Below are 26,274 nucleotides of genomic sequence, written 5' to 3'. Positions count from 1 at the left end.
GCCGTGGGGAGCAAGTGGGTCTTCAAGGTCAAGGTTGACGCTGATGGAGAAATTGAAAGACACAAAGCTCGCCTGGTGGCTCAAGGCTATTCACAGAGATTTGGATCTGACTATGATGAGACATTCAGTCCTGTCGTCAGGTTTGAGTCTGTCCGCACAGTTGCTGCACTTGCTGCTCAACATGGGCTGAAGCTGCATCAAATGGATGTCAAAACAGCCTTCTTGAATGGTGAACTGAAAGAAGAGGTGTACATGAAACAGCCTGAAGGATTCGTCGTGAAAGGGAAGGAAAACCTTGTTTGCAGACTCAAGCGCAGCCTGTATGGCTTGAAGCAGTCTCCTAGGTGCTGGAACATTGTTCTGGATGAGAAACTCAGGAAGATGGGATTCATGCAAACAAAGAGTGACCCCTGCATATACACAGCAGCTCAGGGCGAGATGTTTCTAGTTGCAGTGTATGTCGACGATCTAATCTTAGGAGGACAAAGTGACAAACGCATTCGTGAGGTGAAGAAGGAGCTGACAACGTACTTCGACGTGAAAGACATGGGAGACCTCAAGCACTTTCTAGGAGTGAAGATCGTGCAAAATCCAAATGGAGGCATCTGGATGGGTCAGACCCTGTACACCAAGAATATTCTGGAGAAATTCGGAATGGAGAATGCTAAAAGTGTCACTACCCCAACTGACATAAGTGCAAAGCTTGTCAAAGCTACAGAGGATTCAGAGAGAGTGGAGCAAACACTCTACCAGAGTGCTGTGGGTAGCCTGCTCTACCTGTCAACAAGAACAAGACCTGACATAGCGTTTGCTGTGAGCAATGTAGCCAGATTCTGTTCTGACCCGACCAAGCAGCACTGGACAGCAGTGAAAAGAATCCTGAGATACCTGAATGGAACACAGACACTAGGTCTACTCTACAGCAAGAACAGCACAGAGAAGGAGTGCGTTGGCTACTCTGATGCGGATTGGGCTGGAGACCTAGATGATCGAAAGTCTGTGTCAGGTTATATGTTCAAGATGAGTGGCGCAGCAGTAAGCTGGAAGAGTAAGAAACAGGCATGTGTTGCTCTGTCTACAGCAGAGGCTGAGTACATGGCACTAGCCAGTGCTGCTCAGGAAGCTGTCTGGATGCGACAGTTGCTGTCAGATCTGAAAAACTGTCCTAAAGGGGCAACAGTGATCTATGAGGATAACCAATCAGCTATCTGTATGACGAAGAATCCACAATTCCATGGGCGTGCGAAGCACATCGACATCAAGCATCATTTCATTCGTGAACAAGTTGCGAGTGGTGCCGTGGATCTGAAATACTGCGGAACTGATGACATGATTGCCGACATGCTGACCAAAGGCCTGACTCAAGCAAAGTTCACAAAGCTGAGGGACATGGCTGGACTGAAACCATTAGTCTAGACTAGGTCTAGCTGAACATTCTACCTGCAAGTGAGAAGGAGTGTTGGAAATGTACACTTTTAGTAGAATGGCTGTGTGAAATGGTTTTTGTGCATTTTATGTTTTACAGGCATGAAGTCATGTGCGTCATCAGAATCTTCAGTTTGAGTTTGAATATTGGAATGTCAATTAAGTTAACCGTTTCTTCTTACGTTGGTCTTTGTACAGTGCAGATGTGTTTTTAACTAAAGGCTTCTCGTCAACTAAAATCTCCACATGACTCGTCTCTCATCATTTATCTACATTTAAAAACCAATACATTTCTCAAAATCGTATTTGCTAGCCAGTTAGCAAGCTGGGTTGTTGACAATGGAAAATTGCATTGCAACCAACAAAGTAGCTAACGTAGTAAGCGATTATGGTTTCAAGAAATGCATCCAGTACTGTCACACATGGTTTAAAGGGTATTTGGTGTTATTAATTCATAAAAGGTGTTGTCAATCTGTGTGCCAAAGTAGTTCTCTCCACCTGCTCAACTCCATCTGTTCTATGTCTATTTTTGAGGACTGTGATGAAGACAGGTTTGGACTCGGTGAAGGCAGCGCTACGGTCCTTCTTCGACAATGCTGCTGAGGACCTGGAGAAGACCATTGACAACCTCCAGCAGGGCCAGTTCACCCACACCAAAAGCCAGCCCAAGGGGGTGACCCAGATCATCAACTACACAACAGTGGCCCTGCTCCCCGTCCTCTCCTCCCTCTTTGAGCACATCACACAGAACTCCTTTGGGGAGGACCTCATACGTAAGTATCGCCATGCCTTCCTTTTTTCCCCTCTTGTCATTTAACGTTTCCTTCTTGGTCATGATTTGACTGCCAGAGACTGTTGTTGTGCCTTTCACTTGCTCTGAGAAGTAGGTATTATCCAGTCTCAAAAAATTGTATATACAAAATTTCAACAAGTTGTCCAATTGAAAATACCACAAGGGGGGCGCTCATGTGTGGTATTTACCATAATTACCAAAGCGCATGAATGCAGCGTGTTTCTTCTAAATGAATTTCCCTCAAATCGTCCTATAATTTGATCTTGATTATCTTGTTTCTTTGTTTGTTTGTGTTTCCAGTTGATGAGATCCAGGTGTCATGCTATAAGCTACTTAACTCCTTGTACTCGCTGGGCACCAGCAAAAGTATATATGTTGAAAGGTATGTTGTAAAAAATGTAGTTTTAAGTCACCTTAGCTTACCTTCCAGAGTGAAAAGTTTTCAGTTTGTAATAATGAAGCATGGCTATTGAAGGCTATGTAATATTATCATTTGATGGGTAAGAAGTGTTTTCTCTCCTCTCTAGGCAAAGGCCGGCCATAGGGGAATGCTTGGCAGCTTTTTCAGGAGCTTTTCCTGTGGCGTTTCTTGAACCTCAGCTCAACAAATTCAACAGCCACTCCATTTACAACATCAAACCCTCTCAGGAGATAACAAGTACGGTGTCATTGCTATGTGTTGTTGTATTTTTGTATATAGTAATGTAGTCAGAATATGAATGACATTTATTTATTTTCAAAGTCGTCAAGTGTGATAATTGAAAGAAAAAATTCTGCACACTTAAATCCTGGTTGTGTTCTTTTAATTTGCCAAGCTTTCGGTTGACTGAAGGTCAGCAGACCGAAAGCGTGGCAAATTAAAAGAACTCAAATTAAAAGAACATAACCAGGATTTAAGTGTGCAGACATTTTTCTTTTATTTATTACAGTTTTTGTTTATGTTTGGCACCTTTTAATCGAGAGTGTGGTGTAATCTGGTTAAATACAAAGTCGTCAAGTTTTTAAAAAGTGTTTTCACTTTAGTTTTGTTGAATAACAGTTATCTTCCCGCAATCAAGAATATTTGAAAAGGACTAGGTGTAGATATTCTGAGCATCTCTATTTCATAGAAATTCCACTTTTAGAAATGCTCCTCAGAACAATGAACAATAGTTAGAGGTGATGTGATATCTACTGTACCCCAGCCCCACTGTGGTACGCTTATACAGCTTGAGGTAGTTTTTGTAGGTGAGGGTCAAGGCTTTGTGTTTAATATGATCAGACAGTACGACTGCAAGTAACGCTAACAACTGAAAAGGAGGACATTTGTTTTAGAACCTTTCCCAACCCGCACACATTAGGCAGTCATGGGTAAGCAGGTAGGGCGTTAGACTTGTATCCCAAAGGTTGCCGGTTCAACTCCCAAACCACCTGGGTTACGTTTCCCAAAAACCCGTAGTAGAGTAGTACTTAAGCCTAAGTAGTACTTAAGTATGAGGGGCCGCCTAGGAAATATACCGCATCACTTAAAGTTTATGCATACAATCATTTTATAGGTCTACATACAATATTTTTTTCTCGCACATGCAAATAAATGGTTGCGCCAATTGCATGTGCGAGGTAAATTAGTGTATGTATAAACTTTTTGTGATGATGTGAGACCTATTTCTAATATATTGCCTAGGCGGCCCCTACTTAGGCTTAAGTACTACTTTTACAGTTCACTACTTTAACTACGTTTTTGGGAAACTCAGCCCAGGTTGGTGGGGGGAGTAATTAGCCAGTACTCTCCCCCATGTACATCCTCCTCCAGGACTGAGGGACCCTGAGCATGGTACCGTCCCGTCACACTGCTCCATTGGTACGCCGTTTGAGGCTGCCCCCTTGCAGAGGTGTGGCATGAATGCAATTTCGTTGTGTGCAGTTTGCACTGTGTGCTGTGGTGGGCTGTGTCGCAATGACAATGGGAGATTCCCGGATGGGCTTTCGCTTTCACTTTCACTTTCACAAATGTGTCAGACACAATATGAACCCTTATGGAACATGTAAAAAACAATCATAATCGGGAAGCTACACTTTCTTTATAACCAATTCGGAACATTATTGAGAATGAACTCTGAACATGTCTGACACAAGCCAGCACACTTAAGCACATCTACACAGGTTACATACAACCTGTCTTTCTTTCTTCCTTTCCTACAGTACGTAGATCGTCACGTTTCTGCTGTCTTTCTCTGTTTTGTCTTGCTGTCTTGTTTTAGGTCTTGGGGTGCCTGCTCAAGTCGAGGAGGTGTGTTCTCTCATTCCATCCTTGGAGAAATCCCTGGAGGAGATCAAAGAGCTGGCGGAGTCGGGCATGAGTTACGTCCAGATGCCCCACGTCATGGAGGTGGTGCTGCCGATGCTGTGCAGCTACATGTCGCGCTGGTGGGAGTACGGCCCCGAGAACAACCCTGAGAGACGGGAGAGCTGCTGCACCTCGCTCAGATCCACCCATATGAACACACTGCTGGGAAACATCCTGAAAATCATCTATAACAACCTGGGGATTGATGAAGGAAACTGGATGAAGCGCTTGGCAGGTAAGCGATTTAGAAAGTAAAGAGTGCCAATATCACTTCAGTGAAAAAAAGCCTGTTTCCAGAGCCAATGAAGGAGGAATACGTGTGGCGATGAGAGGCCCTGCTGTTGGTGTCCTCAACTGCTGTAACAGAACATCTAAATAAAGAAATCCTTTAATGTCTGAGTCATGAAGTGTTTTTTTAATTATCTTGGAGCCACCACTAGGACACCTCATAAATGTCTTTGTATTATCCTATACAACAAAGAAATGAACATCACTATTATATTCAACTTTAAACGGCAATGTAATATAAACTATAATAAACCTTTTTTTTTCATACTAACTCAAAACCGCTTGCTTCAATTTGCAGTTTTCTCTCAACCCATCATCAGCAAGGCCAAGCCTGGGCTTTTAAAGACCCACTTTTTGCCTTTGATGGAAAAATTGAAAAAGAAAGCTGCCATAGTACTGCACGACGAGGATAACATTAAGGCAGAGGGTCGGGGGGAGATGTCAGAGTCAGAGCTGCTCGTCCTGGATGAGTTCACCGTGCTCGTACGGGACCTATATGCCTTTTATCCTCTCCTGATACGATTTGTGGATTACAACAGGTAACCTCTCCCTTCACATAAAGAAAAAGTGAATGATGAATTTGACGACTGATGAATGATGAATTTGACAATTTTTTAATCAAAGCCGTGTTCTTTCTTATCTACTTCAGGGCAAAATGGCTCAAAGAACCTACTCCAGAGGCAGAACAGTTATTCCGTATGGTGGCAGAGATCTTCATATTCTGGGCAAAATCTCATGTAATTCCAATCCCTTCTATTTTTCACGAAACATGCATTCACATTTTTGCACCCACTAAAGTGTTTTCTTTGACCAATGAATGTTGTCTCTCCATGGTTTACCGTAAGTGTGCACCCAAAAGTACCCCAGGCACTGTAACCCAAATAACCCAAATGTACCCTCTGTACCCGAATAACCCAAATGTACTTTAAGACTATTTTGATAGTAGTAGTAGTCAGTGGTGTAGTCTACTTTTTTATGGTGGGTATACTGCATATTTGAGCATCTTTTGAAGTGGGTATACTGTATATATTTGTACTATTCAAAACAATGGATCAATCAATTTTAAGTGGGTATACTGAAATCCCTGAAATTTAGAAGTGGGTATACTCCGTATACCCGCGTTCTACGTAGACTACACCACTGGTAGTAGTAAGTGTAACGCACTATAAAATGTGCCACACACCCTTGGCTAATTATCTCACTTGAATTTCTAATTTCAGAACTTCAAAAGGGAGGAGCAGAACTTTGTTGTTCAGAATGAGATAAACAACATGTCTTTCCTCATCACGGATACCAAATCCAAAATGGCAAAGGTAAGTGTGTGAGTTACTAGGTCCACCCAATGTTGGTAATATTTTGATGTTAAAGCCACAGCCAGCACATTTGAATGTTTCTCACAAAGAATGATTTTCTCTCCCTAATACAGTCAGGCTAATGCTATTATGCGACAATGTATTTTTGGAGATAACTGGAAACATATTGGTGCTGTTGCTTTCTACTTTTTATGGTGAAATCCAAGCAAGAATATAAAATTACTTACTGAATTTATAAGAGCTATGATTAATATTACCAATTTTAAGTGGAAAAAAATAAGGGTAGACAAGGATATTGTGCAGGTTTTCTGTTGTGAACGTTTTTACCTATTTTGTCAATAAATTTAGAGGTGGTCCAATAAAACATGTACAGTAATTCTAGTATTCCTTAAAAGTTTACCCTTTAATATGAGCACATAGCCATTTTCCTTGCATTTTCCTATACCATGGACACATCTAAGATCAATTTAGTATCTTCAGACCAATCCTTTTGTACCATGCATAATGTTCACTTTTCAGTCACTTCAAAAATAAAACCATTGTGATGCTTGCGCAATGGACTGTAAACACTGTTTGAATTTGAATTTTCATACCAATAGGAGTGTTTGATTGTTGTATGTTTGTGTCCTGTAAACCAAGGGGGGAGTCTCAGACCAGGAGAGGAAAAAGATGAAGAAAAAAGGCGATCGATACACCATGCAGACCTCTCTTATTGTAGCAGCTCTCAAGAGACTGTTGCCTGTGGGTTTGAACATCTGTGCTCCAGGAGATCAAGAACTGATTGGTCTTGCCAAGTGCCGTTTCTCGCAGGTAAAGTGACATTTCAAGATTTGTCAATCAATCAATCAATCAATCAAAATTATTTATATATCACATTATCATAAATTGTCAAAAGAAAACACTTAAAACATGTCCAAGTCCTGATGGTCACCTACTGTACCTGATGATCAGATTTTCTGTGTACTGAACTTTTTGGATGGATGTGGCGTGGGTAGGAATTTAAAGGGAGTTGTTATTTTAAGCTACTACAGCAGTAACAGTTTAATATTCTGCTGTTGATTTGTGCACTCTTTTTTTTCTAAACGAAATGCTGTAAATATTCATACAAATAGAAATACAATGTTATATCTGTACACTAGCTTCCATTTTGTTTTTTTATTTCCCAAGCTCTGAGCTATTTGTCCTTCATCAGCATTCAGGCTTCAATCATGCACATCCAGCTAATCCTAATATGGTGTATGACTTGTTGATGCTCTTACAGAAAGATACAGAACAGGAGGTACGAGAGACCATACGGCACAATCTGCATCTCCAAGGGAAAGTAAGGACGTTTGACATGTCTCATTTGTGTTGGTGGCAATTAACACACCGATGTGCATGTTGGAAAGCTTTTGGCCAGGTCAAATACAAGGAATTAAGGATACAAGGAGTTTTGTCACAAGCATAGAAATGGTCAAAGTAAAACATGTAGTTGTCCGCATGTATTGAAACCCTAGAAAAATGGGATGAGACTTTATTGAATGTAAATTTTCCTTATTAGAAGTAATTGTAATATTTTTTGAAGGGTCAAATGGTTGACCGTGGCAACGGTCATTTGAGGCATGCACACAATAAAATGAATTCCAGCGAGCAAACAGCATGTGTTAAGCAATGAAAAGCACATTCGTTTAATAAGCTGTTGACTGGTGTCCTCTGTCTGTTCAGCTGGAGGATCCTGCAATCCGCTGGCAAATGGCGCTATACAAGGACATGCCAAATCGAACTGAAGACACTTCAGATCCAGAGAAGACTGTGGAAAGAGTGCTTGAAATTGCTCATGTGCTTTTTCACTTGGATCAGGTATGGGTTTTGTTTTTTTTCCTCTATTTTTTATTTTTGAAAATAGGAGAAAGTCAGTAGAATCAATTAACATTACATTACAACATTATTAACATTAGAAACATTAGAACTAAACATTCCTGCCCAATTTTCCACCAGTCCTTGCTACGAACTACTGAAATCTCCAGCATTATACAGTTGCATTTTGTGAAATGAACAGACATTGTAAACTTGAACTTTTTTAAAGGTTGAACATCCTCAGAGAAGTAAGAAAGCTGTGTGGCACAAGCTGTTGTCTAAACAGAGGAAGCGGGCCGTGGTGGCCTGCTTTAGGATGGCTCCTCTTTACAACCTCCCCAGGTACTGGACACTTGGACTTTGACTTTAAAGGGACACTGTGTGAGATTTTTAGTTGTTTATTTCCAGAATTCATGCCGTCCATTCACTAATGTTACCTTTTGCATGAATACTTACCACCACCATCAAATTCTAAGTATTCATTATGACTGGAAAAATTGCACTTTTCATACATGAAAAGGGGGATCTTCTCCATGGTCCGCCATTTTGAATTTCCAAAAATAGCCATTTTTAGCTGATTTGTTTATTACTTAGTAAACTTTCATGTAAAGATCAAATTTGGCAATAGGCAGTCCAGTTTCAATGAGCAGCATAGTTGCAGTACCTTTTTTGACCATTTCCTGCACAGTGTCCCTTTAACAGATGGGGTCTTTTTGTTTAATTTTTCGTATTACTAATTTCATAACAGTATTTAATAATTGATTGTTTATTACAACTACCACACCACCTTCTCTCCAGGCATCGTGCAGTCAATCTCTTCCTCCAGGGCTACTTGTGGTCATGGATAGAAACAGAGGAACACTATTTCGAGGATAAGCTCATTGAAGACTTGGCAGTAAGTTGTCCCTTTAATATATAAAATGCATGTATTTGTAATTATATTAATAACAGTGAATAAATAAATTTGCCTAGTGATTAGATATTATAATTACTGTTGACGTATATACTATAAATCATATTTCTATGCCATCACTGCCTCTGAATAAATGTAGAAACCTGGACAAGAGGAGTCTGCAGAGGAAGATGAGGCTGTGAAGCGTATAGACCCTCTTCATCAGCTCATCCAGTTATTCAGCAGAACTGCACTGACGGAAAAGTGGTACTGTACATCTTTAGCTTTTTTAGACATTTACTGTATTCTCATCAGTGTTGCCAGATTGGGTGGTTTCCCGCTCAATTGAGCTGCTTAGGATGGCTGTCTTCGGGTAAAAATGGGTAAAAAGGGCATTTGGACGGGGTTTTCTGCAAATGTATGGCCATAGAATAGAATTTAGTTCAAATTGGGCAGGATTTAGTGCTTCCTGAGGGTTTTGCACATTTTTTGGGCTTGACATCGTCACATCTGGCAACCCTGATGCAACCCTGATGCTTCTCATGCAAAACCTTTGATTGTTTTTTTTTCCTTAATCCTTTTTTTGGATTTGTGTCTTTCAGTAAACTGGAGGAAGACGCCCTGTATATGGCTTATGCAGATATAATGGCCAAGGTACAGTGAAGCGTTTCGTTCTTTCAAAGCACAACAATTCACTCAGCTGCCACATCAATTAATTACATGCAACTACTGTAACTGTCACTTATAAAGCACCATGTAAAATCATATGGTTACTTCACATTTGCATACTAGATTTTTTTTTTCTTTGTTACCTCCGCCAAGGAGGTTATGTGATCGCCCGATTTCTGTGTTCGTTCGTCGTTCGTTCGTTCGTTCGTTCGCTGCACCTTGCCTCTTGCGCCACGTCACAATGGCAAAGTCATCAGAACGAATTGAATTGGAGCCCTTATAAAGGGCTCTGACCGAAACTGGACAGGGTGTGATGACGTCACGTCCCAGCGAGTATAAAACGTCCTGCTGCACCTGTCAGAGTGTCATTAGCAACAAGAGGTGCACGAGGTGAAATCATCAGTGGTCTCAAACTATGTCACGGGTGTCCTGGCACCTTCGCGGACTGCTACTGGGTGTGCGAGGTGAATTGGACAATTCTCAAGGGACTGTCTTTGCCGCGACAGCTTACACCAACCACTATCAAAGCCTATAGCCCACGTGAGTCCACAGCGCACGTATTTGGCAAACAACTACGGGGTGCGCAAGGGTGAATTGGACAATTCCGGAGGGATTGTCTTTAGACTGCCACATAGTCCGTGGTTATTTGCTGCGTGCAAATTGCAACCAGTGTTATATCCGTGGTGATTTAATTGCTGCTTCACAGCGCACTGAAGCAGCCTCTGTGAAACGCGACGCTGCAAGAATATCACATACACACACACACACACACACACCGCACATCCCATCTATTTCCTCCAAGTTCGTGAGACCGGCCCAAGGGACTGAGTGTCTTTGCCAAGAGCGCCTACACCAACCACTATCAACTAGCCCATGTGAGGAAAGTATTTGGCATACGGCTCGCTTTCAACAAGCACCATTGCAGGTTGTTGAAGTTCACAATGCTGTCACAAAACATTCGTAAATACTTAGGGAAAGGTGCGTGCGAATTGCAACTAGTGCATAGTCCGTGGTGATTTGCTGCTTCACAGTGCACTGAAGCCATAGCATATCCATCAGTAGCCTACCACAAAACATTATGCTGAACTTAATTGCATAACGAACGAACAGTGAAGAGATTCATAACAGCGCACTGAAGGCATAGCATATCGCCAGCAACCAGCATAATATGCTGAACTTAATTTCATAACGAACGGAACGAACGGTGAAGACATTCATAACGGCGAACAGTGATTTTCAATAGACCTAAGGGAATAGGGAGCACGGGATGCCTCTTCAACAGTATTCTCTAGCAATAGCTTTCCAAATCCTACCTCATTCTATCCCAGTTTTAATGATCTCTCTAAAAAAACATGACCCTGTTAAATATAGGCCTGTATATATTGTAATTCAATAGCAGGTCTACAGCTCATCCACTGATTGATCCATTGTACTCCATCTTCTGACTCAAAAAAATAACCGGCAACATTGTCACTGCCAGTTCACTCTGTCACTCGTTGGCAACTAAGGAAAGGGGGCACATCTTTCAAGCTCGAAGTGAAGTCTTCAACTAGGCCTAGTAGGTGAGCAAACATGGGATGAATGAGTGGATCCATGAGCAAGTCATCTGTTAACAGGTAAATTAAATAGTATGTAATGACCAGAAAGTCATATTGACAACGCTTGCGGTTATTGAATGACAGCGTCAGTGAACTCTGCGACGCCCTCAAAGAGTCAAAACTTATCCCTGAAACATGCAAATGAACTACAAACCCCAACTCCGATGAAGTTGGGACGTTTGGTAAACAGTGAATAAAATCAAAATGCTATCATTTTCAAAACATTCAATCTATTCATTAGATGGAGAATAGTGAAAAGACAACATATTAAGTGTTAAAACTGAGAAAAAATATTGTTTTGGGGACATATGTACTCATTTCTAATTTGATAAATCCAACACGTCTCAAAAGAGTTGGGACGGGGACAATAAATGGCAGCAAATATCGAGGAAGACTAAAAACAAAACAAAAGACAACACTTAACAGTTAAATACATTAACCGATGAGATGATTTTATATAAAAAAACAGTGTTAATTCCTATCTTGGACATGATTTCACCAGCTTAAATGGTGGGTGTATTCCTTGTCATGTTTTGCAATGTTTTCCTTTCTGTAGTGCTTACAGTGTGACAGGTCTTGACCAAAAACCCACCATTTTATCACCTGCTGGTCCTTATGATGGAGCCAAACTGTTAAAACATAGTAGAGAATGCAATTTGACCTTACTATGTGGCAGTAATCGAAGATCTCCCTTCAAAATATAATGCATGAGTGGCTTTTCATGCTGTTTAAAACCCATTTATACCATTCAGCACTGTATTTAACTCTACAGATGAGTGAGAACATCTTAACCAATGCACTACTGCACCTGCATGCTATCATGGAGGCTGACTTTTGAAGTTAGCACTAACACAAGTTTGATGGTCCATTTTCACTGTAGCACAGGATGTGCACTGCTCTATTATTGTAAAAAAAATGGACTTCTACAACTTCTGCTGACTTCTGTAAGCAAAGGACAGTTTCCCATGTCTTCTGGGTTTATTTCAAGTGAGCTCAGGTGCTTAGGAGAATGTTACACCCCTGTATCATTTGCACGCATTAAGCATTCTTAATATGGTCAATTTTCAATAGCTCTAGCACTCCAGGAATTAGAGTGAGACTACAGCCAATATATATTTCATGGTGTCATGAACCTATACAATGATTTTAGTATCAAAAATATGTCTTATATACACTCAATCGTGGTAAATCAAAGGGAATTCAAAAATGTATGTAATAACTATGGTAATTATTCCCTTTGCATCTTTAATTCTGAGTGACTCAGCCTCTCTGTGATGATCTTATACCTGGACACCTATATTGTCCGTCAGTACAAATCATTTTGAAATGTTCTTCTTTGTTGTTTGATCTTATTTGGATGTTTACTAAATTTCACTGATCCCCGTCCCAACTTATTTGAGACGTGTTGGATTTATCAAATTAGAAATGAGTACATATGTCCCCCAAAACAATATTTTTTCTCGGTTTTAACACTTAATATGTTGTCTTTTCACTATTCTCCATCTAATGAATAGATTGAATGTTTTGAAAATGATAGCATTTTGATTTTATTCACTGTTTACCAAACGTCCCAACTTCATCGGAGTTGGGGTTTGTAGGCTAACACCTAACAAGAATTGTATAAATAGTTGGACTATTAAAAGTTATTAGCCTCTGTGAAATGCGGATTTGAGAGGGATGTAGTACACTTGAAAACCATGTTTTCTCTGGATTTGGGATAGGTTATTTTGAAAGGTATGAAAGGCATGCTGTCTATCATGTTTTTTTTTTAAAATAAATGCTAAAAATGTGACAAATAGCAACCTATGAGCTTCAATAAGCATTTGCAAATCATAGACAACCACTTTGCCAATATGCCTACCACAATCACAGGTGAACTAAGCAGGCCACAGCTAACCAGAGGACATGGTAATTATAATGGAGACAGATATAATTTGGTTACAACTTCACGGTTCAATTTTCTGAACAGGTCTACATCTACATGAATGACACCACATCATGACACACATAGCCTATCTAATGTGTCTAAAACAGGGGTCAGGAACCTATGGCTCTAGAGCCACATGTGGCTCTTTTGGGAACTGTATATGGCTCTTACTTATCTAGGGTTGCCAACCATCCCTTGAAATATGGAATCGTCCAGTATTTATAAATAAAAGTACGGGTTCCATATTAAGTTAAAACAGGACAAGGGAGGTTAAAAAGTGTTAAAATGCAGGAAATTACATCTAAGAAATACAGTTCTCCCAGACCCAGCCATAATGAAGTTGACAGAGTTGGCAACCATATTTCCTGTTATTAGTAAAAGCAATAACTTGACAGTACACTCTAAAATTGTTGGGCTTAATTGAAATATATGCTTTTGATTGTATTCTGTGTTTTTAAAATGGTATGGCTCTCATGAAAATTTCTTTTTAAAAATTTGCCGTTTATGGCTCTCTCCAACAAAAAGGTTCCTGACCCCTGGTCTAAAATGTGTCTTCCTTGGCGGAGGTCTGCGCTCTCTGAGTACATTTCTAGTTTTGTTTTTGTTTGTTTGTTTTTTTGACAGAGCTGCCATGATGGTGAGGAGGAGGACGAAGATGGTGAGGAAGTGAAAAGTTTTGAAGTAGGTGATATGTCCTCAATCATTCTCTTGCTACTGCCAATGTTTGTATCAGTCTTAACTATGGAAATGCAAATGACGTTTCTCAGAAATCCAAAATGTACTCTTTGACAAAGTCAATTTTGTATTTGGTTTGAATGAAATGTGTACATGGTTCTTAAAAGTGTAATGGTATTAGGGACATAACTGCAAGGTTGGTATGGGCGAATGTAATGAATGATGATTTCATTGCACTGGTTTCAATACATCTCCCTATGATGGTGGCACATCCACGCGTCACACGGGTGTACCTAATCATGTGCGTAGACTCCATTGGACCCCATTCAATTAACTGCTTAGTTAATTAATAATAATTTATCAGCCACACTGAAGCCAGTGTATAGCCGGCCTCATTAACATTACCACTAGGGATGATAATTATCGATTAATTCATTGATCATTAGTTGATAGCCTTATCGATCGACTTACGATTAATTGATAAGCGACGTTCCCCCCCCCGAAATCTCAATGTTTCTCGAAAAAAACCTACTAATTCTATTTCAATTCTTTAATCCAAAGGTGATTTAAATATTCCCACTATTCACACCCCTCTTCACACACACACTCTTCACAAACCCCTTTCACCTGGGATTCTTGTCAGTTGAATTGTCGATTAATTGCGATTAATGTTTTTTAATCGATTAATGTGTTGATCGATTAAAGTCGATTAATCGATTAATCGTTTGCATCCCTAATTACCACCAATGATAATAACAGTAATAATCATTTGTGTGATTTGATCTCTTCCACAGGAAAAAGAGATGGAGAAGCAGAAGCTGTTGTACCAGCAGGCGCGTCTGCACGACCGGGGGGCTGCAGAGATGGTCCTCCAAACAATCAGCGCCAGTAAAGGTGAGCCACCGCACCTTTAGTCTGCCCGTGTCCATGTAACCATGGGTGCCCGTTCTTTATGTACAGTGCTGCTTGAAAGAATGCAAACCTTCCAGACATGGTCAATGGTCAAAATGGTCCTAAAACCCATTAGAAGATCCTTATTTGACAGACATCCAAATCAGATCGTGTAAAGCACCCTTTACAAATACTGAATACACACAAAAACATGTTTTTTTTTTCTATTAAGTAATTCAAACAATGCAAAAGTATGTGAACCCTTCTGTTAGCAGCTCCTTCTCTTCCAGCTATTACTTTGACCAAGAGTCTTCTGTAACCTCTAACCAGTCTCTCACATCTGCGGATGGGGAGTTTTGCCCACTTCTTTTGCCCATCTCCAAGTTGTGAATAGGCAACAGCAAATTTCATAGTTTGTTTGCAAATTTAACCAGTTTTCTACTGGTTAAAGATTTAATAGTCATTAGATGATAGTGAGCAGAGCATAATTCGCCTGTTTTGTGTTTTTGTCCTTCAGGGGAGATGGGCCCGATGGTTGCTTCCACTTTAAAGTTGGGCATTGCAGTTCTGAATGGTGGAAACTCTACCGTGCAACAGGTAGGTTTCAATTCATGCATGCTGCCTTTTATGTTACTCGTGCAAATGTAATATCATTCACTTTGATCATAGTGGATGTATCAAAGGAGCTAAGGTGTCAGCAACTGGACCTATTTTGTAGCTTGCAAATGATAATAGTATTAATATTACCTTTCACGTAATGTGGTCTTGCCATGCGTAAAATTCCGCTCGTTTCTCATTACCCTATACCAGAGGCATAGATATAGAAGAGTTACCCGATGCTTTGATCTCTGGACATGTGGTTTTATGCTAGCCTCAAACATTCCAGGTAAACCCATCTCTGCAATATGTTTATTTTAGTTTGGCGAGGTTACATGTAGTAATTCAACAAAGTTGGCTGTGCTGCTATTGTCCTGACACAAGTCACCATTTAAGGCCAAATAATTACGCAGTCAGTTGAAATCATGTGCATAAAACGGTTGTTCTATCAATTCCTCTCCGAGTCCTCAATGATACTGTATCAAAACTAACGCTACAGCCGGACCGTAACCTTTGTGAAGGTTGAAGTGCAAGATCTGCCATGTTTGACTATATATGGTCAAATTTCGGCCCTATTTTTCACAGCAGGATTCTATGGCAATGGTCTAACTCTTTAAATAGATGGCTCTGCCTACATGTTATACATACATATTCTCGGACACAGTTACAAAAATTGGTTTCCAACAGCCATTCAGCGAACAGTGGAGGGACAAGGGAGGGGGTCAATGATGATGACACATTAAATACAGCATTAGTGGAGTAGATGGATGATGGGGAGTTAGAAAAAAAACATTTGGTAACACTTTATTTTAATGGTTCACTATTATAGTGGATCTACCACATTAGATACAGTGTAATAACAGTGTAACAATGTTTACTACCATGTAGTACCAGTGTAATACCATGTACCAACCTTAATCCTAACCCTAAATGTAAGTACAAAATTGGTGCATGGTGTTACACTGGTATTACGTGGTATTAAATATTGTTACACTGGTTATTACGCTGTGCCTAATGTGGTAAATCCACTGTAATAGTGAACCATTAAAATAAAGTGTAAACAAACATTTAATCTATTGCCTTATCTATTATTTACATCAATACATTACTATTTCGGTAAAAGTTTCAGGAAGGGAAATGAAGTATGTAGGTGTTAATAACTATGAAGTAATTACAGCTTATTTGAGAAACTACAAGTGGTATTGTTCTGATGGTGATATGCTTGGGGTTCAAAGCACTCTGATAAGAAAACGTTCCCTCTCCTTAGAAAATGCTGGACTATTCGAAAGACAAAAAGGATGTGGGCTTCTTTCAGAGTCTTGCGGGTCTCATGCAGTCCTGCAGGTAGGAAACCTGTTACCTTACACTGAACATCAATGACCTTCTCTGAAATTCAGCACAATGTCAGCATCACCCGGTGCCCATCTTGTTTTGCTTTTCTCTTTCCCATTAGTGTTCTGGATCTCAACGCGTTTGAGCGGCAAAACAAAGCCGAGGGCTTGGGGATGGTGACTGAGGAAGGCTCAGGTACTGTCAATAAGCTCAAGGATTTTTTCTTTTTTACAGTAGATTCAATAATAACTGCCGTCATACAGTTTAAACCATATTGGGACCAATTTTATGTTAATGACTGTTCTGAGTGCATACTTGTGGTGGCAATACTTCCATGCATTACATATGTGAATGTGTTATCAGGCATCATCAAACTAAAGCCTTACAAATTCAGTGTGATAACGTTTATTTCTCCTCAAAACGAACAAATTATTTTGAAAATGTAAATTTTTTTTTTTCCCACCTAAATCGAAATGTGGTCATGTTAACAGCTAGTGAAGCACATAGAGAGCGGAAGAAAAGCTCCCCTTTTTGCTATGTTGCTTTTTTAGTTTTAAAACTTTTTTGTCCGGACACTTTTCATTTTGCTGATCTGTTCATGTAGAAGTGTGTCATCACCTGAATCCTGTGTTTGTCTACTCACACAAATGTTTTACATCAGTTAAAAATCGTTTAATATTCATGTTCCACTTTTATGTTTCTACATTTTGTCCTTGATCGGTTGTAAGACTTTTATATATTTCATGTTCTCATTTTCAGTGCCCAGATGATGTAACATGCTGTGACAGATTTTATTTTGTACGATTTACGTTTTCATATAAATTTATGAAGTAAATATACATTTTTGAAGGGTTCAATGACAAAAAAAGATGTTTCCTCGCCTTGCAAAATTAACCATTTCACATAAGTATTGATTTGTACAGTATGATTTTTTTTGCACTTTTTCTTTGTAGCATAATCCTGTAGTTGCATTGTTTATTTAAATATTATTTTCCTACTTAATTAGACATGTGCGTTATTTTGATTTATCCAATATTCAGGCACACCATGAAGCTGATCATGTTGAATATGAATATAGATTTGATGTGGCAATAGCCACACACCCACAGTAGGGAAGAATCCCTGTCTTTCAAATAAATCAAGGATGTATTTTTTATGGTGGTTACAGTGCTTTGTTTTTACATTTTCAGCTTCCTGATATGCATGCAGTCAGATATCCTCCTGCTTCATCTTGCTGTAATATAGCCTATACCTGACAGCAAAGGGATATTGATGAATCTCAGCGCTGGGCATTGATTTGCATTGAATTGGCAATAATCATCGCCGATTCAACGTCCCTTTGCTGTCAGGGTATTCGTCTTTGATTTAGCCTTTGACAACAGTGTAGTGTTGTTAGCACACCTCTAATAGATGGTTAGTAAATGTTCCTCCCGGGACCACAAGAGATCTCTGAGTTAAGTAATAGCCCTGATTTTAAGCTCACTTTGTAGCCTGTGTGACTTCCACATTGGATGTGCATTGAGGTTGCAGGTAAATTTACCTCATTTTATATGTGTGGAATGCAAAACCACACTTTATTTAAAAGTTATTTACAAGTTTGCAAGTTATTTAACAAGGATTAGTCTGTAGTTTCACTAGCCAAGATGCACTGCATTAGTATTCTTTTGGAATGTGCAGTCAAGCTTGTGTTAAGTTAGTGTCGAAGAGATTGAAAAGGTATTGTACTGTAAACATCCAACAAGTACAGTTTACTCCTTCTTTTGCTGGTATATGTGTTAGCTTGTTTGCTTGTTAAGTAATTTGTTTCGTTTGCACACTGGTTAATTATTCCCTCACTAACCTGGTGGGTCAGGAGTCGATCCGGCAACCCTTTGGGTTACAAGCCTGACGCCTTAACCACTTACCCATGACTGCACTTCCAGCTAGTAAGCGTTGCAGTGTGTTTTATAGTAAGATTGCAGCACTTGAGGATGAATTCAAGGTGCCTTATTGTAAGCTTGGAGCCCTTGAGGATGAACTTGAGGTGCCCTAGGTATGTGTTCTCCAAGTGGCACTCTAGTTTGTACTGTATGTTGCTTTTCAAACATGGACATGATGCTACAGCAGATGAACTGAAAACAAAAGTTTGTGCCTTTGTTGCTCATTTTTGAGGGGAGTACTCTTTTTTTGTCATTACACCCACATCAGGATGGTTGTCCCAAACAATTTCAACAATAATAAAAGAAAGGAAATTGCAAAGATGGTTGTTGAAACAATTTCTAATCTGTTTGAATTCTCACGTTTTGTTTTTTCTATCTTTTCCCTCCCCTTTTGTTTTTGTTTTAATTTAACGTTTTGTCTTTCCCCCCCAGTCATCACTCATGAGCGTGGTAATTATAACTTCTGCCATTTGCTGTGGTCTAGCTCTCTTGTCCTCCTGTGTCAGCGCTGTCCAGGTCCTGAGCCAATAGCAAAATTCGTACACCTTTCTCAGGTGAAAATTAATCAGGTTTCTTGGCTATCTTGCTACTCTTTGGTGTTTAGTTAAAGGATAACTTCTGCCAATTTCAATATACTGTTGTATTGCTCACTCTACCCTTGACTTGTCAGTATCCGGTAATGCTGCATTTTTTTTTAACTCAGCCTTTTCCGAGATCTGAGCTATTCTAATGGGGGCAGATTTTGTTTACATTAAAGGAACAGTCCACCCTTTTTTGATTTTCACATGTTTGCAGTATTTATTTCCAAGCCTTATTCATGAATGTGCATATCATTTTCTTCTCAGTTTTTTCAGTACTTAGATTTATTGGATCAGAATTATTAGCATAGCTTAGCATAATTACTGGAAGTGAAAGGAGGCATTAGCATCAAGCCAGAAATGATCACAGGACAGGATTAAATAGCTGTTTTGCACTCTGGTGAATTTTACATTCATTTTAAAGTAATTTATAAGTACATTTGATGATGTTTTGTTTGCCCCCATAGACTTGCATTGCTACGTTTAATTTGGTTATACTGTTAAACTAGTTAATGGAAACACATAGACGAAAATTATATGCACATTCATGAATAATGCTGGGAAATACTGCAAATATGTGAAAATCAAAAAAGGGTGGACTGTTCCTAAAAACTTTCTTAACATTGGCCTTCTCCAAATATTATCCCAAAAGGTATCGCTGTTTGTTCGTTGTCTGCTGATGTTGCATAACCTTTTGGATGTTATTAGGAATAAATCCAGATGTTTTTTTGAAATGCAAACAAACACCTGCCCCCATTACAATGACCAGGATCTCGGAAAAGGCTGAAGAAAAAAAATCTCAGATACTGACAAGTCCAGGGTAGTGTGAGCATTACAACTGCATGTCGAAATTGGCACAAGTTAGCCTTGAACCCCACGACTCTGGTTAATTCCACGCCTCTCCCATGAAACGTACCCGAGCTAGTGTTAATATTTATAATATTTATAATAATAATAATGATATATATCTTTTGCATGCTACATGAATAGAGTTGCACAGAAATCCTTTCTTTTTTATCCTCACTTCTCAGGATTTGCACAGTATCTGGCACACTAGATGTACATGTTCATGTTATACCAGTGAAGCTGTGGACGTCTGCCCATCCTCAAGTGTTTTTGCAGTTGGCTGGGTGTCATGTTGTTTTTTTGTCATTTTGTGCTCTTGAAGGCCGTGTGGTGTACCCTTTTCTCTGTAGCATCATGTTGCACTCTCCAACTGGTTGTGGCTTGTAAAAAAGTTGGCTGCACTTCTGTGAAGGGTGACATTAGCACAACACCCCTCCGTGCTTATCCACAGAGTTACGGCTCTTGATTCTGTGTTTCGTGGTGTAGTCGATGTGTAATCAATGTGTTTTTTGTCTTTTTCTTGTGACTTTTTTTTTATCAATGTGTCACACGTTTTCATATCTTTCCCCCTGTTTCTATGGAAATATGTATTTTGTTCTGTCACTAATGGTTGTTTTCACCCTTGAGTTCATTTTTTTTTACCCGTTATGCCTTAGATTACAGAGAACGATTTTTACTTTATACAGTGAATTTATTTAAATAGTAGAACAATGTGATGTTTATAAGACAATACACATTTTTCATTTTTACAAATACAGTAGCAGGTGTAAAGAAAAAAGTGAGGTCAGTGTATGCGAGACTTTTTGTTTTAAAAAAAGATGATGTCACTTCCAGGTTACACAGCTTCCATATCTTTTTAGAAACTTTCTCTAAGGATTTTTAGGTGGAAAGGACAGCACCTCAAGATTCATACAAGCTTTTCGGAATGAAGATAATATCTGGAAGAGGCCACATCAAAGAAAAGAAATAGGAATCATGATTTGAAAACATATTTTGGCATTTCTAACAATGTCGCTCTGTAATGTGGATTTAAAAGTAAAGTAATGAAAGACATGAAATGATTGGCTAATTGGCATGTATCACACAGGAGAGAAGGTGATGCAAGATGATGAGTTCACCTGTGACCTCTTCCGCTTCTTGCAACTGCTCTGTGAAGGTCATAACTCAGGTATGTTACTAAACAAAAGTTTATGAGGACAATTCCCGCCTTTACCTCAATACCTATTCTATAACTTTGGCTACAGAGGTAATGATATGTAAATTACATAGTATTTAAACTGTTTTTTTCTGTACTGCTTTAGATTTCCAGAATTATCTGAGAACACAGACAGGAAACAACACCACTGTCAACATTATCATATCTACAGTTGACTACCTTCTCAGAGTCCAGGCCAGTATCCCGTCAACGTCATGACTTTGCTCAAATGAGTTACCGTTTGTGTTCATTTGTGTGTATTAAAATGTTAACTATTCTGTTTGATTTGGTCTGCAGGAGTCCATTAGTGATTTCTACTGGTACTATTCTGGGAAAGACGTCATCGATGAGCAAGGGCAACGCAATTTTTCAAAAGCTATTAATGTAGCAAAGCAAGTGTTCAACACCCTTACTGAGTACATACAGGTAAGTTTGAGTTGCTGACTTTATGCTTATTTACACTAAATAGACATTTACGAACTTACAGATGTACAATACTTGCTGTCAAAGGGGCCATGCACAGGAAATCAGCAGAGTCTAGCCCATAGTCGCTTGTGGGACGCAGTGGTGGGATTTCTCCACGTGTTTGCTCACATGCAGATGAAGCTGTCCCAGGTAAGGCACAACATCGGTCAACTCTCTTGCTATCTAAATTAACTATTCTTGGGCACTTCGGCATTACTTAGCGCATAAACCTTTACTGATTTGCAGGATTCTAGTCAAATTGACTTGCTGAAAGAGCTGATGGATCTTCAGAAAGACATGGTTGTGATGCTGCTGTCCATGTTGGAAGGTGGTGTTCGAGTTCTTTTATTTGGCTGGTTCTTTATTTGCTGGGTTGTATGAAATGTAGCGTCATATATTTAACACATCTGCAGTGTGTCATTGTAAAGATTATTTATTTATCATTTGTGTGACATCCGACTATCATCTTTTGACAGGAAATGTTGTTAATGGGACTATTGGCAAGCAAATGGTGGACATGTTGGTAGAGTCTTCCAACAATGTGGAGATGATCCTTAAATTTTTTGACATGTTCCTCAAGCTTAAAGACCTGACGTCCTCTGACGCCTTCAAAGAATATGATCCGGATGGCAAAGGAGTTATCTCCAAGCGTGACTTCCATAAAGCTATGGAGAGCCACAAGCACTACACACAGTCTGAAACAGACTTCCTCCTCTCCTGTGTGGAGACTGATGAGAGTGAGCTTCTTGACTACGAGGAGTTTGTGGAAAGGTTCCATGAACCAGCAAAAGACATTGGTTTCAACGTGGCTGTGCTTTTGACCAACTTGTCGGAGCACATGCCAAACGATTCGCGCCTTCAGACTTTCTTGGAGTTGGCTGATAGTGTGCTGAATTACTTTCAGCCTTTCTTGGGGCGAATTGAGATCATGGGCAGTGCAAAGCGCATAGAGCGAGTTTACTTTGAAATCAGCGAATCTAGTCGCACACAGTGGGAAAAGCCCCAGGTCAAGGAGTCCAAACGGCAGTTCATCTTTGATGTTGTGAACGAAGGCGGTGAGAAGGAGAAGATGGAGCTTTTTGTTAATTTCTGTGAGGACACGATTTTTGAAATGCAGCTTGCAGCGCAGATGTCAGACGCAAGTGACCGTCTGGCCAGTAAGGAGGATGGAGAACGTGGGGAGAAGCCAGAGGAGGAGGGTCCAGAGATGACCTTCTTTTCTGTAACCACTGTAAGATCAGCCCTCCTGGCACTACGCTACAATGTGATCTTGCTGATGAAGGTGCTTTCCATGAAAAGTTTGAAGAAACAAATGAAAAGGGCTAAGAAAATGACACTGCAAGACATGGTGATGGCACTTGCTGCTTTTTACTGGAGCGTTCTCATTGGGCTCCTGCATTTCACATTCAGTGTATCGCGTGGCTTCTTCCGTATCATGTACAACACCTTTCTTGGGGGCAATATGTTGGACGGCACAAACACCATGAAAATGTCGGAGCTGCTGACCAGCATGCCTGACCCGACGCAGGACGAGGCTCGGGTGGAGGCTGACGACGGTGGCGAAAAGAGATCGTTTGAAAAGGTCACAACCAAGGAGGACCTAGCTGATCTGACCGCCGCAACGGGAGAAACGGAGGTTCTCTCGGACATCTTTGGTTTAGATTTGCGAAGAGAAGGAGGACAGTACAAAATCATGCCTCACAATCCAAATGCCAGCCTGAGTGATGTGCTCAGCTCTCCAGCGGCCCCTGCACCCAGCTCCTCCCCTGAGCTTAGAAGACGACATCAGGTACTTGACATTTGCCCTTTTTATTTTATATGAATAATAAGAAGAAACAAATAAGGTATTATAATGAATGAGGATAATGAGATATATTTGAAGAGTTATGTTGACTTATGTGACTTAAACTTTAATGCAGACTTTTGCATTGTGTGTGAACTCTTGCCTTTCAAATATTTTATAGTTTCTAAAAATAAATAAAATGCATTTCGCAATGCAATGGAATTTAATACCCAATACAAAAATGTCAATTTCCCAAAATGTTCCGAAGTGAATATAAGTAATTTTACCACAAAGCTCTTCATTTGTACTTGATAAACCAACAATGAAAAAAATAATGTACAGATGAATGATATGAAGGAGGCATAAACTTTTGTGTTGTTTCAGGAAAAAGAGACTTCGAGTGAGAAGAAAGAGGAAATGGAGGAGATTAAAACACAATCAGAAAAAGCAGAGTATGTTCAAGCCATATTGCCATTGCATGCAATGTTACAAAAAAGAAAACAACTTTGGCAAAATTTTCTATGAATCCAGTGTTCATAACATGTTATAAACACAATCAAAACTGCTTCATACTGTAGTAGGGCATTTGTGAAGTATTCACAACGGCTCACACATGTTCATGACTGCACAAGGCATATTACTGTGCTTTATACCTTTTTAACGCTTTACTGCCTAACTGCACGATAGACTCGTAGATAAGACTGCATAAGCCAGACCACCAAGACCCGAGGTAGTCAAGACCTAACCAAGATCAAAGATTCTAGAGTGCTCTGTTCCAGAATCTCTGGGCAAGTCAAGATCAAGAAAGTGAAAACCAAGTCAGAGTAATACCAACTACTAGTGTTAAATCTATCAGCCTAAGGGAAATTTGCAGGCCTGAGAGGCAGTGAAAGGTTGTATTTATTGAGGGGAGGGATGGCGTTGGTAATGACCGCAAAGTTTAAAAGCCCTACAAGATGTCTCATAAACCACTTCGCAACGTATGCTGACTCACAGGAACGACAGTCTTCCAGCCTCTAAGTAAAGTAAGGTCACTTATGAATAATTCATTAACGACGCTAACAACGCTCTTGTTCTACGTACAGGTATGTACTTTATGAAAGCATCATAACTTAATGGGTGTGGTTACAGTGTGTTATGAACACTGGGCGCTTACACTTTTATTACATTATTTTATATATAATACATTTTATTACATGTATTTTATTATTATATATTATTTATTACACTCTTATTTTATCTTGTTTTATTTTCACACGTGATTGTGATTTTCATTGTTTTCAGAGAGGAACATGTAGAGAAAGAAGACAAGAAAGAGCTTAAGCCAAAGCCGAGGCCCAGGCCGGTGCACGTCTTCAAATCAGAGGAGCCAGACCTTCAGGAATCTCTTCTCTTCAAAAAAATCATTGTCTATCAGCGGAAACTTCTTGTAAGACCCTGCAAAACGTTGTGCAGTCCATTGTCTTTAGTTAGCATAATCTAATATGGCCCTACCGTGGCCAACAGTAACAGTAGGGCACTAGTCTACTACGCAGCCGACCCGGGTTCGATTCCGGCCCGGGCCCTTTGCTGACTCATGCTGACTCTCTCTCCCATCTCACTTCCTGTCACTACCTTCACTGTCCTGTCTCAGGTAAACAAAAATAAAAGCTTGAAAAGGCCCCAAAAATACTTTTTAAAAAACGTAACCTATGAAGCTACAACATGAGTAAATTTAGAAATAGCAAAGAATGTGTCTTGAGAGCATTATTTTGGGGCATTGTTTTTTTACTGAAGATTTTCAACATGGTAATCAAGATGAATGATACCACCTGTCACCAATGCAACAATGTGGGTTCAAGCCTGGTCTCTTAAATGGACATGACTTTCCATTGAACTCCAGTCATTCTCCTATTCTCCTAAAGGGGCATGGCTGCCATAGGATTGCAGCATACTGTAGAACCTCATGTCACTTGCAAGTTGCATGTAACTTAAATTTTTGAACAATGTGATCTGGATCATGGACGACTTTCAGAGACTCCCCACAGACTAACTTAGGGCATTATGTGTTTTTTCCTTTGTAGAACTATTTTGCCAGAAACTTCTACAACATGAGGATGTTGGCGTTGTTCGTGGCCTTTGCGATCAATTTCATCCTTCTGTTCTATAAGGTACCCTTAACAATTGATTGATTGATTGATTGATTGATTGATTGATTGATTGATTGATTGATTGATTGATTGATTGATTGACATCAGCTTCCCCTTTACAGAAGCACTGTTCCTCCTGTGGTCAAACTATTGTCTACATATCAATGATCAAAGTCAAAGGCAATTTTGTTAATTTTGTTGGAGAAGAAATCATCTTAAATTAATTCTGATACATGTCATGTGTGTGTAAAGCAACATTCTGTAATCTTGAATGAATGAAAACCTTTATCGCCCTGAATGGAATTTGTTGTAAGTTTAGGAGCCAGAGAAAAAAACACTTGGAAATATAGATAATTACACAAGTGCACAAAGACAAGTCTAAAAAGCATACCTGAGTAGATTAGAGTAAAATACCAACAATTGTAAATAAACGTTTACATTTTAAAAATCCTATTACATCTGAACTTTACTTGTTTATCAGTTGAATGTTTCTAGGCACAAAGGATGTTAAGCCTCTATTTCCTCTGTACCTGAGAAAGTATCCAGTATGGGGTGCAATGGATCATGTAATATTTTCAAAGCCAAGTTAGCAGTGGGTAAAGTGCCTGGTAGTTTTTACTTCTGTTCCAGTTATTTTAAAACCTACAAACCCCAACTCCGATGAAGTTGGGACGTTTGGTAAACAGTGAATAAAATTAAAATGCTATAATTTTCAAAACATTCAATCTATTCATTAGATGGAGAATAGTGAAAAGACAACATATTAAGTGTTAAAACCGAGAAAAAAGATTGTTTTG

General features: G+C 39.5%; 1 protein-coding gene across 1 annotated transcript in view; it reads left to right on the top strand.

Moving 5' to 3' along the window:
• Positions 1-26,274, top strand: part of ryr2a (ryanodine receptor 2a (cardiac)) — a 133,524-nt gene that overhangs the window by 88,958 nt on the left and 18,292 nt on the right. The window contains exons 65-93 of the mRNA XM_063221827.1: positions 1,960-2,198; positions 2,519-2,600; positions 2,746-2,876; positions 4,459-4,779; positions 5,131-5,371; positions 5,482-5,569; positions 6,053-6,145; positions 6,785-6,955; positions 7,407-7,466; positions 7,850-7,984; positions 8,211-8,323; positions 8,780-8,876; positions 9,034-9,140; positions 9,476-9,527; positions 13,692-13,748; positions 14,537-14,636; positions 15,151-15,230; positions 16,498-16,574; positions 16,684-16,757; positions 18,914-18,931; positions 20,993-21,073; positions 21,207-21,295; positions 21,398-21,526; positions 21,611-21,715; positions 21,812-21,893; positions 22,042-23,354; positions 23,733-23,800; positions 24,633-24,777; positions 25,412-25,498. Of these exons, the coding sequence (XP_063077897.1) occupies positions 1,960-2,198; positions 2,519-2,600; positions 2,746-2,876; positions 4,459-4,779; positions 5,131-5,371; positions 5,482-5,569; positions 6,053-6,145; positions 6,785-6,955; positions 7,407-7,466; positions 7,850-7,984; positions 8,211-8,323; positions 8,780-8,876; positions 9,034-9,140; positions 9,476-9,527; positions 13,692-13,748; positions 14,537-14,636; positions 15,151-15,230; positions 16,498-16,574; positions 16,684-16,757; positions 18,914-18,931; positions 20,993-21,073; positions 21,207-21,295; positions 21,398-21,526; positions 21,611-21,715; positions 21,812-21,893; positions 22,042-23,354; positions 23,733-23,800; positions 24,633-24,777; positions 25,412-25,498 (4,435 nt within the window). The remainder of the gene's footprint in view (positions 1-1,959; positions 2,199-2,518; positions 2,601-2,745; positions 2,877-4,458; positions 4,780-5,130; positions 5,372-5,481; positions 5,570-6,052; positions 6,146-6,784; positions 6,956-7,406; positions 7,467-7,849; positions 7,985-8,210; positions 8,324-8,779; positions 8,877-9,033; positions 9,141-9,475; positions 9,528-13,691; positions 13,749-14,536; positions 14,637-15,150; positions 15,231-16,497; positions 16,575-16,683; positions 16,758-18,913; positions 18,932-20,992; positions 21,074-21,206; positions 21,296-21,397; positions 21,527-21,610; positions 21,716-21,811; positions 21,894-22,041; positions 23,355-23,732; positions 23,801-24,632; positions 24,778-25,411; positions 25,499-26,274) is intronic.

Source organism: Engraulis encrasicolus, chromosome 17, assembly GCF_034702125.1.
Source record: "Engraulis encrasicolus isolate BLACKSEA-1 chromosome 17, IST_EnEncr_1.0, whole genome shotgun sequence".
Taxonomy (NCBI): Eukaryota; Metazoa; Chordata; class Actinopteri; order Clupeiformes; family Engraulidae; genus Engraulis; species Engraulis encrasicolus.
The sequence above is the reverse complement of the archived record's forward strand: the minus strand, read 5'-3'. Positions and strand labels throughout refer to the sequence as shown.